Genomic DNA, 19,868 nt, shown 5'->3' on the forward strand with positions numbered 1-19,868 from the left:
CCACTTTCACAGTCTGTGCCCCTTATCTACTCCTACCACTCTATCAGTATCGCCCCCTTTCCATTCCTCTCCAGACTTACATACCTTTCCTATTGCGAGGGCATCTCAACAGTGTTACTCACCATGGTGCCAGTGTTTATGGCTGCGTCGTCCTCTTGAACTTCTCTCACGCACTGTGTCCTTCTGACCTGGTGTTTAGAGAAGCAGACAGATGATGCCAGAAAGAAACAAACCATACATGGGGGTGATGATAAGAAATTAAGCTAAGTGATGAGCTTCTAGGAGCTGTTTGCTTTCTTATACTATTTACTTCTACAACGGTGGATACCTATAGGTAGTTATAGTCTGAATAATTTGCTTACACAACCATTATTTTGTTCCCTATCAGCCTGCTGTCTCCTTGTGGGTCCAGTTCATTTCACTCTGTTATTGGCTGTTGAAGGTACATGTACAATAAAGACTACTGCAGCACTGACCTAATCTCTTTATTCTCTTTTGGGAGAATTAGAATGGCTTTAATCTGTATTTCTCTTCAGCTATTTAAAATTGCTATGCAAGGTCATTCATGGTTTCCTCAGGCGTGTCAGGCTAAAACAGGCCTGTATTTATAAATGTCTGTGTGTGTATCTACTCACCAACCAAGTCAACAGCATACAGCCAAGCATGCTCATCATTGTCATACACATGATGAGCTTGAGTGGAGTTGTCCATCAGGTCAGGTTGCTCAAGCAGCACCCAGGATCACCAAAGATGCATGATCAGTGTGTCTTTGTATTCCTTAATACATGTTGCAACACTTTTGTTCTACTTGCTGTCAAGGTCACCTGGTAAATCTCTCTCGCCTACTTTCCAGCGAGTCAAATCAGTCGTTTCCTCCATCCCCCAGCTTGTCTGTCCACCCCGGTTCTCTCAATCCCTCTCTTCTGTCTCTATTTTTAACCAGCTTAGCAACATTGAAGGCATGAGAGGTTTATTTTCTGCCTTCTCCCTCACTCATTACCTGGCTGCCGATTCACAAAGTCTGCTAATCTCATAATACTGCAACTGTACAGATCAATTCTACAGGATAGAAACACAGCAGAACAGTTTACCTTGTTGTCTTCATTTTTCCTTTATTCTATATATTTATATTCTGTTTCTTAAAGAACCTCGATTTTCCCTCTTTGTCTGTATCCTTTTTGATACTTTGCTTTCTACTAAACCACTGTATCACTCCTGAACCATTCAAGACAAGAGAACTACAACTACGGCTCACTTCCCACCAGATCACATGTAATGATCCGTATGTTTATTTATTAAGCATCATAATGTACACTGCAATGTCAACATACTGTGCAGTATTGCAGCTCAACTAAAATTAGAGGAATACATTAACAGAAACTCACATTCACATTAGCCATGTTTTCTAAATGTTCATGACAAATCAAAGATGCCATGTTGGTCTTACAGCTACAAAATACATGTCACTTACAGTTTTAGTACCCGTTTAAAATCCCAGTGTACCTGTGTGATCAGAATAGACAGAACAGACTGCAGAGTCATGGTGGACTGCTAGTCAGGAATCACCTTCATCTGCAGTACCACAGGCTAATCTGTACTGGCTCGGGCTCATTCAGGACACCGCAGCACTATGTACCAGTGAAAATGGATAAGCTGCAAGACACAAGTGGTTTATACATGTGAGTCAGTGGTGCAGCATGATGATGTATGTAATCTTTATCTGCATCTAGCAGACTACACATTTAGGCTCCTTTGGTGCAGTCTCAATGCTGGAAATGAATCATGCCGATCTAAAAATGATCTTCTTCTTGTGCCAGTACACTTTCCATGGACTGCGAGTACGGGATTGGAGGAAATGCGGCTTAAGATAGAAAGAGATGAGTCAGACATGAGGAGAGGAAGCAGAGTGCCTGTCAGTGTACCAGGTGTGCTAAAGCCTCCTGCAGGTTCAGCCATTAAAATCTAGAGCCCTCACATGGGTATGTGTGGGTACTGCAGCTCTGCCGTCTGAATGTGCAATTTAATGCCGCCATACTCCCCTACCATTTTTAGATAAACGTGATAAATATTCATTCATAACAAAAGCACTTCCTCCACCCACAATATGATGTATTTTCTGCATTATACAACGTTGGTTAAGGGCTGGAAATTTCTTCTGTGCTAAACCCATTGTCAGTCCATACTGCTCCCACATGGTAAAATGGGAGAGTTACAACATAGGAGAGCATCAGTTGTCGTAATGAATAAAGAAATGTCAAACTCAGAGTAATGAATTAAATCAGGACAACAATTTAAATGTTTATTGAAAAATACAAGTCTTAAAGATTTAAACAGATTACAGCCAACATAATTCATTAAAAGAGAGAAGAGATAATGTTTCTTAAAATAAAACTCAATAAAATAAACACCTGGTTGGCACGGATACGTGTCAAGACTCCCTTCAGATCATGACAGAGCTTAAATTTCATAAATGAACTATAGAGTAAGTCTTATTGGCATGAATAACCCTTGACCCTAATAATGGACGGTCATATCAGTGTACTAACAGGCTCTGTGTCAACCCCCGTTTTGCCATAAAGAACTATTTAATCCTTAACTAGAGAGATGAACTGCAACAGATTTCATGAACGTAATCCAGATTTATTCTAATCCATCTAAGCATGGTGGTATACAAAGTGAATGATAGGCAAAGGAAAAAGAGGAAATAGGCACAAAAGTTAATAGTTTTTAGTAACAGATATCTCCAGATATACAGCGCAGTGCTGTTTAATATGGCTTCATAGATGAATGAACAGATGCAAGTAAAAACAAATCTAATGTTACAACTAGAAGGCTACATATCAGTTCAATCCCTTGCTAGTTCCTTTGTCTGGCTGCCACCTGAGCTTAATGTCACTGAATTTGCAGGAGGAAGGCGGAACACAAAAATATTATATATATGAAGCACAAACATTAACACAAAGTATTGCTTCAGCAGTTAATCCCCCTCACTGCACTTTACACCATGATGTTTTTACAGTCTGAGAGTCTCGTCTCTGTGCTGCCTGATTAACTGCAGCTAATAGCTTCTCCACAGGGAGCCTGTTTTACATCGACTTCACGCCAGCTGGGTTTGGAAACCAACGGCAGACAGATACGACTAGACAGAGGTAACATTCAATACCCACATGTTGTGCTTCTTCTAACCAAAGCATGTCAGTAACCATAGTGCCTGACAGCTTCACATTCAATAATGCAAGGCAGTTCACTGTAGAAACATCTGTTTTATGCAGCAATGTTCATCAAATGTGCTCATGTCCCGACTATGATTCCACATTCAACAGCCTTTTCTATCTAAAACATTGTATTTGATTTATTTACAGTTTAAAATAATCACTTCATTATATTTCTGTTGTTGTATGCTGCAGTCGTGCATATGATGCATTAGCAACATGTTGTCTTGCTGGCTCAAGTTAAAATTCCCTTCAAAAGAGCTGCACGCGACTTTCCCAGATTATTGCATAGATCTGCTACCCTGATCACAGATATTCCTTAAAAAATAACAATCAGAACTATATATCTTTGCAAAAGATTAATATGAAAATTCATACAAAGCATCAAATGCTGACATTCACACGATATCACTGTTCAAGACAGAGCTCAGTTTCTTTAAGCAGAAATGAGCCCAGTCATACTCTCATACATACACATATTTACACGCATCAATGTCTTCCTCGGCTGCTCGTACTCTTTTTATCAAACAAACACAGCAGATGATACGAAGCTGTCCCCGCGGTCGACATTGGCGCCGTGGTAGTCATTCCCTGTCTGCATGTAGGGAGGCAGGACCTCACTGTCGTCTTGACCATTTTCAGGATCATCCCAACCAGAGTGTTCAGTGGAGAAATAATGCTCCTTCTTATCTTCAAAGTTAGCATCAAAAGCATCCAGATCCTAAAATGCAACAATGAAAATGTTATTAGTCATGTATGATGACATTGTGAGTGTTAGGGTGAAGGTTAGCTTAAGATTATAGTAAGAGGAAGAACACACTGTTAGGGAAGCAGTTTACAGTTTAAATAGTGTTATATCCCTTCTTGGTTTGATGACAAAACCAAGTGATGATCTGCATCATTACCACATATTTGCGGTACAATCTCACAAGTAATGACTTATTGTTTGGTCCTTCTGTGTTTCTAGCAGTACTTTAGTGAGGCAGTTTGTTACGATCACATCAGAGGAATCTGAGATCACAGTGGTAACAGCAGCTATTCAGTTTGAATATCAGGCTAATCTCAGATAGCTGAGGTCAGATATCAAAATGGTAGAATCAAACAAATACAAGCCACGCATTCTAATTCATCCATTAATTAACAAGTCGAATATTTTAACCCCGTATAACCATGAACCACAACTTTCCTAAAACGTTTAACACTAAATTACCGATTAATCCAAACACCACAAAAAAAACAGAATCTTAATAAAATACTATATATTAGCAGAGGCCTGTGATTTTAAATAACACATTTATTTTAAAACAAACAAAAACAGCTGTTCTTTAGACACTCCGTTATAGATGTATCACAAGCCATTGATTATGTGACAGTGGTAACCAGTATGCCCTCACCGTGACTGGCTCAGCACTCTGGGTAGAGTAGTACTCGTTCTGCAGAAGTGTCTCTCCAGGTTGTGTGAAATGAATTGCGTTCACCTGCTGAATACACACACATTAGTTAGTAAACTTCCTGGAAATAAAATCAAATCTGATTATTTTGCTGACAGTTTTCCTTTGTGCAGTTATGTAACCTGACATGATTGTTTGTTTAGTGATATTATTGCACATATTTGTCAAAGGTGGCTCACCTGGTTAGTGGAGCCGTTCGTCTTGACTGGGGCAGGGGGCTTGTACTTGGGTGGAGCACTGAAATACAAAAAACAGAAAGTTGTCATATTTAATGAGTCACAAAAATGTGAGACATGCTGCATGGTATTTCATCTAATGGGTAAATTTGCAAATGAGACACAGAATGAACATGCAGGCATGAAAAACAATCCATTTGTTGTCCACACTCATCCAACCCAACACAGATACTTAGCCTTTCTTACTTTTTGTTAGCACACTTGTAGTACAGGGCAATGACAGTTCCTATGATAATCAAGAATACAAGCGCTCCGATGATGCCACCAACGATGTGTTCTGTAGGAGGACCTCTGCGTGGAAGGGGCTCATCTGCAAAAATGAAAGGAAGGCATTTAACTTTCAAAAGACATAAAAGTTAGATGATTTTACAAGATGATGCCACAATTGGAGAAGAGACAGATTCAATATTGTAGAAAAAATACGGCAGAAGATGGATCATATTTGTATAATTGTCTCAAGGCAGAGTTGCCCTTTCCAATGTCAGAGAGATCAGACCCTACCTCTCCGACAACACAGCACATTGTGCAGGCTCTGGTCATATCTCTGCTTGAATACTGCAATGTCTTACTGACGGGGTTACATGCTGCACCATCAAACGTTTCCAGATGATCCAAAAAGCAGCATGTGTCATTTATGATCAGCCAAAAAGGACACATGTCAAGGGGCTAAACATTACAGGTGTGTGGTTCCATGATGGTGGTTTGATCTACACACCGCACAGCTGCCTCACTCAAATTTCAAAAACTTGCTCAAGACAGAACTCTCCTGAATCTTTCACTCAATCTTTGCACTTAAAACATAAAACAATATATATAAAAAATAATTTATTGCACTTATACGTCATGAAACTAAAACAGCTCTTTCTTGAGCACTTTACTCTAACGTTCGTCTCCTTGGTTTAGATATTTTGCTTGCTTCGTACCTCACATGTAAATCGCTTTGGATAAAAGCATCTGTCAAAACTAAATGTAAGTTAAAGTGATGAAGATACAGCCAGCATTTGGTTAGCTTAGCTTGGCACATAACGGGAAGCGGTAAGCTTGGCTCTTTGTAGCAGTAGCATGATCAGCCTACCACAACCTTTACAGTTAAATAATTACCATGTCATATCTTGTTAGTTTCATTTATACAAATATGGACTTGAAAAATCAACAATTCCCAGTTTGACAGAGGGTTCGGTGCCAGACTCTTTCTTGACTTGGACCAGTTGTTTCCTAGACTCTTTATTGTTTATCTTCCAACTCGGATCCAATAAACAGATATGAGAGTCATATTGATCTTTTTGATTTGCCTTTCAAAGAAGGACGAGGACGCTGTGGGAAGTATCGCCTGAGAAAAGGCAGAGGGAGTGAACTTTGAGTTTAGAGTTTCTTTCACACTAATATTAAGACTGTAAAGGTTAAGATTGAGCCCCCAGGCTCAGATGAAGGAAAAGTCAGGACAAAAGAGATTTGAAGCAGCATAACATTTTGTCTTCTTTCCTTTTGTGTTAATGATCTTATAACCTCTTAGATTTATTTTGTGTCCCCCCCTAACAACTCCCACCTTCCAGGCTGGGAACCTCTGATTTAGCAAAGTCACATAGTGCAAAACTGTAGGTCAGATAATTGAAGTTATTCCAAGACCCACAACTCAGGGTGGGCTTATAATGAAAAAAGAAAAAAAACTGAACTGCAATGATGATGATGAGTATATACAGTGTGTGAGTGTCTGTGTGTAACACTGTGCTGATGAAGTGCAGACATGGTCTTGATTAGAGTCTAAAGTCACATGGGTGATTAAGATGAACCAGAGGAATCATGCACAGGTTCCACTAATGAACCATGACCACACTGCACATGAACCTCGACACACACACACACACACACACACACACACACACACACACACACGCACACACACGCACACACACGCACACACACACACACAGTGCACACTGTGTGTTTACTGAAGGTGCAACCTGGCTCATTATCCTCCGTATTCCCAGGGGATTATGCTAATGAGGAGGCGGTAAAGGGCAGAGAGGATCTGAAATTCATTTGATGAGAACAAACCCTGGTTCTAGTAATTGGAGAGGTCATGATTGAATGTTGTTAGTCCCCTAATTACAATTCTCCTCTAACAATAGACTCCTTTGAATACCTCCTAAAATAATTTTCCTTATTTTGCACATACAAGTGTGTTCTAATGATCATATCTTTTCTAACTACGCATTACCACCCAGTACATCATCTCTTACTGCTGACCCTACATGCTCTCCCTTTTACAACAGTTGTGGGTCTCCTTTTTTTATGCTAATGCTAATTAATTTATGTATTGGCAAGTTTCTGTGAGCCATCTACACAACGGACTTCATAAACATTCCTTTTGTGTCGTGCTGTTATTACTGAAATAAAACATGCAAATGAGAAATTGAAAGACATGACATCTTTTTAAAAATAATTTTAACAAAATTAAAGTGGATCTGAACATTAAATATCAAAAGCACAATATGCACCTTAATCTGTAGAGTCACAACAACAATCAGCGCACTTTGCAACGCTTTCTAGATGAAACACGAGGGTTCCCTCGATACAATAAATGGGGCATTTTCTTTTGATGGCATGAACTAAGTTAATTATGTTGTTTGGATTTATTCTGTGGTGTATAAATACGTTTTCTGCTGTGGTAACCCTTTATACTAAACTTATAGATGGCGGTCACATATGGTTTAAAATGCGTGTTTTACATTTTCGTTTATAGTTCAAGTCAAACATGAACTTTTAGTGTCCTTGGGTACTTTAGGAACTTATTTTGAAGGATTTCATGCACTAAATACATTTTCATAAAGTTTGGTGTATTGCAAAAAGTGTACGTGACCAAGATATAATTCATGCTGTTATAATGAGATATAAGTCACCTAACTGAGTTTGCTTTATTAATGATCAGCAATAATCTCCAAAATATCAAATGGCAATATTTTATTTGGTCAAAATATATTTATTTTGACAATACTGCGCAACACTAGATTTACAACACATAAGGACAACCACTTAATATGCTGTAGAGGAAGTTCAGTCTGAGCTGAAAGAAATTCAAACTAATTATTCATGCAACAGTCTGAATCATAAGTCTTAAAAGTTTAACTGGGAGCTTGTAAAACATACTTTTGTTTCAGTTCTCCCATAAAACACAGACTTTGGGTTATAAAAATACAAAAAAGATTATCTCTATAATGAACAATGCTAAATAATTAGCCAGTCATGAAGGACATTGAAATGTTTTGTTAATGGGATTTGCACTGAAAAAAAAATTGATAGAAGACCAGAGTGTCCTCATAAATTCTCAAACAATAGAGGCAGAGTGGATACGACTTCCTAGCTGGCATTCAGGCTTTTATTAGATGTCCAGCTGTTGAAACTGAAGTTACACACTGACTTTACACACATAACCTTTAATCACCAGAACCCTTCATGTTCAGTAGGGTGAGCAATTTGCCACATGGTGGTGCTGTGTCTCTTTAATATCAAGGTAGTGAGCACTTACTTATAAACCTGATAACCTGCCTTGTTTTTTGAGTGAGTCTTCCTCCTTCTTCATTCCAGTGCCATGTCTGTTTATCATGACACCACCTTCTGCCATTTTGGCTTCCAGGATTTTCTGAGACGTTCTTTTTTTTTTTTTAAACTACTGAGGTGCCTCCCTTTAGCTTTGCCTTACATTTATCTCACAGGCGTCATTATCCACTGTCATTTTCACTCAGCGGGTTTCAAGTAGAAAGCTGTTCCTTCCTCTCAGATAACCTCTGATCGAGAAGGGATAGCTGCAGGAAAATGAGCCAATTTTAAGGATTGAGGTGCAGTGCTTGTGTGTGAATGACTTGACTTGAGAGCATGCCCTCTATGTTGGCCCTGGACATCGGCCATCTTGCACTAATGAAATATCCCAGACGGGGAGAGAGAGAGAGAGAAAGAAAGAGACTGTGTGTGTGTGTGTGTGTCTGTGTGTGTGATTGTGTGTTCTCTACACGTCTGTTGGGCCTGTTTAAATTCCTGCAGCTTTTTGCCAAGGACATACAATCAGACACACACTCATCCAATTCCAAATAGAGTACAATAACACCATAAACCCATGCAAACACAAAAATACACACCCATGTATGCACACACACACACACACACACACACACACACACACACACACTCACTTGCCATTGTAATAAGAAGCAGCTGACATCCTGTGCTGTACCTCGTCACTCAGTCTGACATATTTACACAAACACACTGGTCTGCAGCGTGCCCTTTGCCCTGCTGGCTTTCCTTTCCTGACAAACATTATGTACATGCACAAAGACATTTCTACATACATATATGAATATAAAAATAGACACAGAATCAAGAGCACATCCACAAAATGTATTTCAGGCAAGAGGAGCCATCAGGCAAAGAGCAGTTCTCCGTTTTCAATCTGACTGTGCGGAAGATTTTTTTCTTTACTGTGAATGACAAGATGGTCCACAGTTCAAACTCAGCTAAAGGTCAGTCTTCTTTCTTGTAAACAGATCAATGCAGGGACCATAAAGCCAGATACATATCTATCCTTTCCTATATGCGAGCCCTCCATCGCTCACCCTTGCCTGCCTGGTCGGCCAGTCAACCATAGACCACCACTCTCCCAGGGGACACAGGAGAAAAGGAAGGATGCAGTAGGAGTGAAGAAAGAGGAGATGAGGCTGGATGGTTGACTGAAACTGTCTGAAATTACCACAGAACCACTTCAGCAAGTTGAAAATACCAACACAATCTCTGGAGGTTTAAAATGTATGGCCGAATCCTGGCCACAGCTCTGCAGCCAGTGGCTACACTCATTCAGTTTAGCTTGTATTCACTTAATAATTTACAAGGAATAAAATGTATTTCAGGAGACAGACGAGGATTCCTTAAGAACTTGGTGCCTATGAGTCACCAAAAGGAAAGCTGAAATGAGAAGTGAGTACTCTGGAAAGAGGATTCACTGACAGATGAATCGACGGGGTCCAAACAGCAGAGTTCGGGAGAATGTCATTGAGGAGTGGAGAGGTGAGAAAAAAGAAATCAAAAGTGGAAAAGAGGGTGAAGCAACAGGAAGAGCCAAGCCAGATGAAGGCTGTGATTAAGAGGCTGGCTTCAGATAAGTACAGAGGGATTTCCCAGCTGCTGCCTGCAACTGGCTGATCACACACTGAGGGGATGAAGGAGAGAGCGCAAAGACAAAGATCTCACATCTCTCTCTTCTCCACTCAATCCCCTGTTCTCTCTTCTTGTGTGTTTACGCCTCTCCCCGAAGGGATTAAGGTTAACATGTTGGCCTATCCTCAGCTTCCCAGCGCAAGCCCCGCATTCGCTGCATTTATCTCTGCCTCCTCCACTTTCCTTCCATCCAGCTCTCCTTCACTCCCATCATCCCTCTCTCCTGTCATCCCGCTCCGTCGCAGGTGCAATTTGGGATTTGCTTGTTTGGCTCGGTAATACGGCAGCACAAATCTGGAGCGTCTCCCTCTGCATCTCTTATCTCCTGTGCCTAACGAGTAGAGATAAGCCTGTTTTTATTACCCTCCCTGACCTGTTCAACAAATCGGCGTGCACACGCGCGCGCACACACACACACACACACAGGTTTTACTACACTGAATGTCCACTAACCAAACCTCAAATCCCAAATTCTTCATCTCTCCTAGATTCATTAGAGAAAAGGTTCAGCTATACGTGTGGTTGGTCTTGGCTTAAGAGATTAGCAGGCCATGGTCACTAGGAAAAAAACAATCCAACTGTAGCTGATGATCAAATTCATTGCTAATGGATTAGCTTGACTTTTTAAAAGGGAGAGTTGACTAAAATATCCAAAGCCTGAGGCATCCTGTTGGCTCAGCGGACCGTGTGCTGGCCATGTGGTGGCAGCAACATGGGATTGTCCCACTTCTGTATTTTCTCGGTGTGTCACTCCCCCTCCCACACACATCTTCTGAGTAACCCTCCAGTGTGCTTTTCAGTAAAGTGAGAAATGCCTATTTAATTATATAAGTCCACACCGTTTGATCACCCCACCACCATTAATGTCTTTGAAGGAGCAAACATGTTCTTATTTAGAATTCCCTTTTAATATTGGTGAGTTTGTCTCTGTTGTTTTGAGGATGTCAGTGGAAATTTAAGTCTCAGCAAAGGTTTGCCCTTAATGCAATGTTTGAATGTAATGAGACAAACCGGTTTCAGCTGAAATTTGAGTGTTTTGAATTCAGCTGAGACGCAGGGTATAGTACTGCCCGGCACAGAAAAACACAGGGCTACCACTGACACAGCAGAGTGCCTGGAGATGAGATTAGGACCGAATGAATTGATGGCCTCTGAAAGAGATTAAGATAAAGAACAGTACATGTAATCTCATTGCTCACTAAGAGAAAAGAGAAAATCTAGCCTTTAGATTCTGAGGTTAACTTGGTAAAACACACACGCTACACATCTATTGATGTGTCCATTCAGGTGGAGCTGTGTGTACTCCTGGCAATACGGTAACCCAATAATCAACAGCATAGATAACTGCACAGGATGGAGTGAGGAGAGAAGAGAAAAGGGAGAGGAGGGGAGAACGAGCGAGTAAAAACAGGTAGAAAAAGAGAGGGAGCGAGAAAACTGAACAAATAAAAGCTTGTGGCTACATTTGACAGAGAACATACATGAGCTGCAGGCCTCAACACACACACACACACACACACCTACACACACGGACTTAAATTATTCACAATCAATGCAAGTGCTACAGTGTTGAGTGCTACAGCTACCTCTGACATAACGTTACGGCAGTTGAAGACCTTCTACACCCACAAGCACAATCATCATCAGCATGGCTGTCATTTACTATTCACTGCACTTGTGATGCCATTACAATTCATTTCAGCGCAAAACACATCAGATCAAATTTATTGTAGTCATTTAGACAACACGAGCGGCTGAACAGCTACATGAGAACAGACTCTACCGATGTGACTGAAGGAAACGCCGACCGACTTTTTTTTTTTTGTGTGTGTTTGTTTGTTTATGCGTGCTGTTGCCAGGGGTTTTTGGTTTGGGCAGATCAGCAATGCTGGTCATTTCTAATCTTCTGTGATTCCAGAGCCCGGCCTCGTTCATTTCAACTGTCTGAGGATTAAATTCATGTCACTGACACTGCGACTTGGTGTACATACTGTGAGTGTACGCCAGTGTGTGCGTTGTGACATTTTAACAAGCTGTGTGGTGGTAATGTGAAAACTCTGTATAGTGTGTGTGTGTGTGTGTGTGATGCTCTCCCTCTCTGGGGAGACAGTGTGTTCCCTGCCACAGTGCATCAAAGCACACTCAGTTGCCTTGGGAGAAGGCAGGAACCCTCTCTCCCTCTCTCTCCCTCTCTCCCTCTCTCTCTCTCAATACATCCACCATCCCCTCCCCTCCATCTCCCTCCATTTCTTTCCCTCTCTGACAAGGTCGCTGTTTGCCTCTTGCTGTCTCCCTGTCAATATTTACAGTCCACTTTACACTGGCACTGAGGTGGCCGGCTGCAGCCAGCAGAGAAAGCAGGGTTGCATTAGCCAAATGTATCTGTCCACTCAGGACATGAATGATCTGCTGTATTACAAGCACTCCGTTTCTTTCTTTCTCTTCTCCTCTCACCCTCTATCTCACACATACACACAGGTAGGAGGTAACAGGTAGAGCTGGAATCGACAAGCAGATGCTTCACAGAACGGTGCTCAACAAGCACAGGTCAGATTATCATCACATCTGTGGGAGCAAATGAATCCTCTAGACCCATTTTAAAAAAAACAATAACACAAAATCATTACCATTCCACTGAAAGTTATTAAATCATAACAGCTTTAAAAACATTTAAACAAACACACATCTTTGAAAACACTTATTTGCTTTCATGCTGGGAGTTGGATGACAAGGTTCATACCACTCGTGTGTGTGTGTGTGTTAAGTATGGAGCTACAGCAGGTTTTCTGTAAGCTCACTATAACTTAGAGCAAAGGCTGCAAGCCGTGAAACAGTTGCCCTGGCTCTGGAGCTCACTAATTACATGCTAAATCACATTTGTTTAATCTGTGCAAAAAGCAGAAATTGCAACCAGCTATAAAATCGCTACAGCAGATAACTCAATGTTAGACCACAACTATTTGTGCTTTTGTACAGATTAAACTAACAAAATATAATGTGTTAATTATTGAGCCTCATGAAGCAATAACAGTTGCTTCCTCTGCTTCTCTGTGCTCAGAAAAGCACATCCTGCCTCTACAGTTCCTACTTAGGGCACAGAGTTGAAATCCAGAGTGAAAATGAGAAGTTCAAATGTGTCATTTATTTTTATTATATGTGACACACACAAAAAAAAAATGTATGTAAATTTGAAAGTAAGTGTTATGGTCATCTTTTAGATCTCATTTACAGATTATAATAGAAAATGAGGTAACTGTCAGCTGCAACAGAACGGTAACCTACCTTACAGTAGTAAATGGTGTAACTTACAATAAGTGTTGCAGTATGAAAATATCCAGGCACCTATTTTACCTCATCGTGCCTTTAGGCTTAGTATCCATCTTCTCGCCCTTCTTTTTCTGCTCTCCTGACTGCACCATCACACCACTCTCTCCTCCTCAACCTGTGTCACTGCGGCCTTGAGGCCAGGCAGTCAGGAGCAGCTGGTATGTTTACTTGCCCTCCTAACCACTGCTAACCTCTGGCTAGAAGGAACTCTCACCTCATTACCCACCACTAAGCCACACATACCACAAACCCTGCTATCTTCTTAGATTTCTTCCCTACAGCTAGGATGCTACACTCCGTGCACTGCTATCTACTCAGCTGCCTGCTGTGCAAAAATATTAGATATAATGAGAAATGGGGAAAAAAATAACGTCTAGGACTTGGCTACTGCTCTGTTCCTCACAGTTTCTCCAAAGCGAGCAGAGTCAGTTCGTTCTTTCCTCTCAACTCTTGCTGACTCACATGAGAGCGCTCTTCATGTCGCCCTCCTACCAAGTTCCTCAGACAGACTGCCGGAAAGGAAACAACGTACAGAGAAAGCGAGAGTACAACATATAGGGAAGAACACAGAGTTGAACTGAGTGAATAGAAGATTCAAGCTGGAGGGTGGAGGTGGAGAAGTAGACATTGAGGATGTGCAGGAGGAAAAGGAATCAAAGAAAAAGAGAAAACGCGCGGCTCACGAAAAGTTGACAATGCTCCACTCTTTCAGCTTGATGTCATATAAAACTAATGATCCCCGTGCAGAATTTTTTGTGTTTTTTTCTGGGATAATGATTTCCTTTCATGTGTTGTTTACTGTGTTTGTACCTGCTGTATTGTTGACCGCAAAGCAGGCAGTCTAAAAGAGCCTCATGAGGGAGTCCTGAGAGTACCATAGCTGTAATAGGCCCCATCTCTCCCTCAAACTGCCTCTCATCAGCTAGTGATTAATGACACACAGAGCCATAATGGCCCTGCGCTCTCTCCACATTCATTCACTCTCTTCTTCATCCAATGCCCCTGGAGAGAAACCACAACAATGCGAGCCGTCGAGACACCCAAAAACTACGCTGCTGCCGAACTTAAATTCAGAGGCTCATTAAGAAAGACGTTTCCTCTATTGCCATTCAGTTATGCAATGCGACTGGGAACCGGCGGACAGGAACAATAGAATACAGAGGAGAAGGAGAAGAAAGCGTTCAGAGTTCAATTTATCTGTATGGGAATAAAGAATGGTTTCATTAGTATTTAAATACGGCTGATTGGCCACTTGGCATGGAGTGTTGGTGATTTATGCATTGGCAAAAAGGATGCTACCTATATTCTGGCACAAGCTGTACACACACTGTCTACACACCAAATCTGTGCTCCTGTATATAAATCTGTGTAAAAAAAAAAAAAAAAAACTGTTGCTGGAAAACAGAAATGTGTACTTGCTTTGATTTCTGCAACTGTGCATGTGTCAGAATTCTCAAAGGTCTTCATCGTGCCTGTTGTACAGTTCTGTCAACAACACATCACACACCAGCGCTGCTGTAACTCTCTGCCCAGCATCTTTAAAGTGCAAATACAAATATATAAATCTGAGCATGCATGCTGGCAGGCACATATGTTTCAAGGACTGAAAAAGCAAAGTGCAGAAAAGTGCACTAAGATAAAAACATCCTAACTACTTTCTAACATGTGTACAGATACAGAAATTAACATTTACCGACACGCTTTACTCCTCATGTCATGGATGAAAGATATCAAACTGCTGTACATACATCAAACGACATTACACCAAGTAGCCGCTGTTAAAAACCCTTGCAGCATGAATAATAAATATATGTACACTCTCATCCGCCACCGTGTATTGAATACTCAGATGCCAATTCGACTGATCTCATTGTTCCAAAACAAAGTTGGTTGCAGACACAGGTTAGTTATTGGAAATGTTCTTTTATTAACTGCTCATCTAAATATTCAGATGTTACCAAACTCCCTAATCTTCTTCTCTTCTTGGTTTTGCCAGTTCAAATATTTCTGCACTGCTTTCTGTGCGGTGGAATCTGTATATTATTATATGTCTGTAAGTTTTTTTTTCACAGCAGCAGTATTTATGTTCCGTGTTTAAGAGTGTGTGGGGTAATCAATAGTGTTTCACCGAATGACACTTGGAAGCAGATTGAAGCCCAAATCCAAGCCAGCATGAAAGACAACATGACAGGAACACTCGCTGCTCGACCTGATGGGGCTCAGTGTGACATCTACCCTGACTGTTGTCGGGAGTGCAGAAGCACACGCACACACACTTAGATACGCCTGTGAACCCATAAGAATGTCTTCAAATACAGTTAAAAACATTTACACACTGCTACATCAAAGCAGGCAAACTAATGAGTTATTGACCAATGAGCCTACACACACACACACACACAGAGCACATTGCAATGCATCCATTTCAAACACAAAGGACGTGACCAGCGTCCTTACCACGATAAAGCAGTATGTGCTATAATGAGAGTGTGTGTATGTGCCTGCCTATGACGGTGTCTGTGTGCGCTGACTGTGTGTACACAAGTCATTATTAGAGGTTTAGTGTGTGCTCACCAGTCAGTCAGGCTCCAGTCAGAGGAGTCAGCTTAAGGGCTCATAGCAGCTCCCTGAGGAGACACTAAATACCATCAGCCGTTTAAATCCATCCATGACCATTTTAAATATGCAGCACACACTCACTCCATTTTTAATAAGGGCTCTAAGCAAGACAGAGGGAGAAAAAAGAAAGGAGGAGAGACAGAGGGGGCAGACAGAGGAGCAGGGAGAGGGAGGAATACGAGGGGAAAGGAGGAGAGCAGAGTCTGTTGCATTGATTTCTTGGCAGTTTGGCACCGGCCCTGATTCGCCTGGAAAAGCCACAGATGTGTCAGAGCCAGTTAGGCACGCAAGAAGAGAGGGAATACACATGCATGTACACACACACACCAACGCATGTGCAGACAACATACACACACTCACATGGAAATGCTCATACATACGGCGTGCACGCCAGTGTCTGTGAGTTTGTGTCGATTACAAAAGCACCTGTGTGAAGCGAGGGAAATCTGGCGATGATGCAAAGAGTTTTGATGCTTTTCTGAGGAAAACCAGGCATTTCTCTCTGAAGGCACAGTCTAAAATAGATACTATTACACACACCTAGATGGGCAGTAAATTTCTCCTTAATCCCTGGCTTAACTTAGCTCAAAAACCTGTCTGCTCTGCTCAGCTTTCAAAGCACACCTGACTGTGTGCGGGTGCATGTCCAGCCCAGTGGAACAGCAGGGAAAAGTCGGATGTACATTTTGATCTTAGGATGGATGAGACATTAGGATCAAAGTCAGGGACTGGGGAGAATCAACTGATCTTAGCTCCGAATCCATGAGCAACCTGCAGACAGCCTACCTGATTAGCTTGGCATTTCTGGCCTATATCCCGCATGGAAAGTGAAGGGAATCCTGATGATAAAGCCTGAGGCAGTATTGTATCTAGGTCTTCTTAAACATCAAAATGGCACAAACTAATGTCAAGTTAAGGGGTTTGACTTCGGATCGAGGTCACCTATGCTTCTGCAGTGAGTTTAATACATGCTTTCATCAAATATTTGTTAGATCTTTTGATACAAAAGAGAAATATATATTTATTTTGTTAATGAGAAAGTCCATATTCCTACTGTAAGAATTGGGATTTCATTCCATTTCATTTCATTTCATTTGACTGGTGAAATGAAGTAATATGTTTTTCTTGTCAGTCTAGATGAAGCTATGGATCCTTAAGTTTATCATTTATACCCCATTTCATTTAAATCTTTAACAGTTGAAATTAGGAGCGCGTCTATTATTTTCATTACGTATGAATCTCCCCAGTAATTTCACAATTTATCTATGGTCTATAAAATAATTAATGAAATGTTCAGAAAATTATTAAAAAGGATTGTTTCAAAGCCATAAAGTTGATGATTTTATGAGACCAACGACCCCAAACCAAAAAATTTGATTGTTTTTCCATTCTTATTTGAAAAATGGTTGACTTGAATTTTCTAATTACCTTACTTAACCTAACCACTAATCATAACAAGCGCACTTCAATGCTTTTAAATAGCAGAAACTATGCTTCCCTACACATTTATGAACTTAATTAACTATTTCATGATGCAAACAACACAGTGCACATGTTAGGGAAACACACAGGTGCACCGCCAGACTCCATTTCAGTGAAGTCTGTATGTCAACAGTTCACTTAGCAGTAATGATGTCATTCTCAGCATAATGGAGCAGTGGCTTGCCCAACACGATTTCCTGCGTTGTTCTAACACACACACACACACCTACAGGATCTGTCCCTCTTGCTCCAGGTGACAGGTATGTCACAGCAGCTTGGCAGGAAAGCCTGAATGACCGGTTAAGTCAGCTACCTCTCTGACTCACTGACAGAGAGGATAAGAGCTCAGTCACCATCACAAAAGCTGCATTGTGTAAACGTGGGTCTGGTCTCAAAAAAAAAAAAAAAAAAAGAAAAAAAGAAAAGGCTGAATGTGTCACTCTCAGTTTGCACATGTGGAGATGTTCAGACACACCGAGACACCCCGGCACCCATGATGTAGATTAGACATGGTATGTTTATTACCCTCTGTGCCACAGATGAAACCATTCCCAAGACCTCCGTTCATTTGGCTGTCAGTAAAGACACAATAGGACAGTGAGACTTTCTTTGACACACCACTCTGGAATGTTAATCACCACAGAAACCTATTATCTTCACATCCTCTCGTTCCCTCCCTCCATTTGTCTTCCTCTCCTTTTAAAACCTGACAAACTCATTGCTTGTTACTAGAAAGTACCATTGTTTCACCGAGCGCACATGTAGAGTGAGACAGAGACATGAGGCAGAGGAGATAAGGGGAGAGGCAGCAGAGTGGGGAGGCCTGCCTGACTGCTGACATAAATTGGGGATCATAAAAAGTGTCGTCCCGGAATTAATCTACGAAGAATGAATAAAGTGAAGTACCGTGGGGAGAGGTGTGTGTGTGTGTGTGTGTGTGTGTGTGTGTGTGTGTGTATAGTAGTTTTAGAATCCATAATGAAGACACAAGAATGAAGAGAAACATGAAACACACTATTCAAATGTATTCATTAAGTTTGATGATCCAGATTCATTAGCATGTGTGTGGAGATTTAGTTTTATTAGACACACACACTCACACACACACAATGGATCTATTGTGTATAAGCTCTATATGTTTGTGGATGCTTCGTCTGGTGGTGCTACGTCTCAGCTGTGACATACTCCTTGGTTCTGTCTCTGCTGCAGCGCCTGCAGGAAGTGCCACATACATTAAGGCTGAATGGCAACACTGATGTGCAATTTTTGGTGTAAAATGCTAAATGTCACCAAACACCAGGCTCTTTTTCGACTGACTTTGACACTTGTATCACCAGAGGACGTGCTGGCAGCCAGCAGTCACCACGCCGGTCGTCACACCAGAAGTGAAAGGCTACAACTGTACTGTACACAACTGTGGCAGAAGTGGCAGAGTAGGCGACAACGGAGACTAGGCGACAAGGAGGGTAATGAAGGGAGAGTTGAAGAAGAAAGGATTTCCGTTTACTTTTCCGCTACACAGAAGCAATTTGGATTCTTAATTTTACCGCTTTATTTCACCTCTAGTAGCTCCAAGGCTAAAAGAAATCTCTTATTCCTCTCAATCTGTATTATATACTGATGTAGCTCTGAAGTGAAGCAGTATGATGGATTTCTATATAAAGAAAATTAAACATGAAATAATAATTGGTATTTTTGGCAACTTTGGGATCTTCACTTCCTTTGAAAATAAACCTCTGAGAGTTTAACTAATGTTTGGCTGCACTATGTGCATCAAGTATTAAGGGTTTGGGTTAGCCAAGTAAAATAAACAGTATTTTCCTTTCACTTGTGGTGCTGTCTAAACAAGAAGATAAATTTAGTTTTATTTATCTCAGATTTCCTCTGCCACACCAACACAACAGAAGTGAACGGAAAAAGAAAACAGTGCTGAGGCCCCATTTACTCCTGGTAATAACAAGTGGCACTCGATGCTGCTCCCATGCCGTTGTGTTTACACCTTACATTAATAAATGTTCTAGTTATCTCCATCAGCATCTCTGCAGTATTAACGCATTTTTCGTAACCCAGATAAGACATCACTCATTGTTGACGTGAGGTGTAAATTGTGTCTGACAAATGACATTTAAAGCCTGAATGAGCTGCAGATATCAGCTACAGTTTTTAGAGGCCGCTGGTTTAGAACAGTTGCTCAATAAACACCGAAAACTCAGAAATACACCAAACACTGTGTTTTCAGGCTTATTTCACGAATTGCTTTATGAGAAATTATCTCATCATGTTTGGTTACTAAATGGCCATTTTGGAGTCTCTAAATGGGCATGTCACCACAG

At 41.1% G+C, this 19,868-nt stretch overlaps 1 protein-coding gene across 2 annotated transcripts in view; it reads right to left on the reverse strand.

Annotated features, from left to right (window-relative positions):
* Nucleotides 1–2,278: 2,278 nt before the first annotated feature.
* Nucleotides 2,279–19,868, reverse strand: part of si:ch73-22o12.1 (nectin-2) — a 70,936-nt gene continuing 53,346 nt past the window's right edge. The window contains exons 7-10 of one of the 2 annotated variants that reach the window (XM_026370571.1): nt 5,086–5,209; nt 4,843–4,900; nt 4,607–4,690; nt 2,279–3,933 (exon numbers count right to left, since the gene is read on the reverse strand). In XM_026370571.1, the coding sequence (XP_026226356.1) occupies nt 3,736–3,933; nt 4,607–4,690; nt 4,843–4,900; nt 5,086–5,209 (464 nt within the window). In that variant the 3' untranslated portion in view covers nt 2,279–3,735. Of the gene's footprint in view, nt 3,934–4,606; nt 4,694–4,842; nt 4,901–5,085; nt 5,210–19,868 lie in introns of both variants that reach the window. The other variant, XM_026370570.1, reaches the window with a different exon arrangement.

Source organism: Anabas testudineus, chromosome 16, assembly GCF_900324465.2.
Source record: "Anabas testudineus chromosome 16, fAnaTes1.2, whole genome shotgun sequence".
NCBI classification, from domain to species: Eukaryota; Metazoa; Chordata; class Actinopteri; order Anabantiformes; family Anabantidae; genus Anabas; species Anabas testudineus.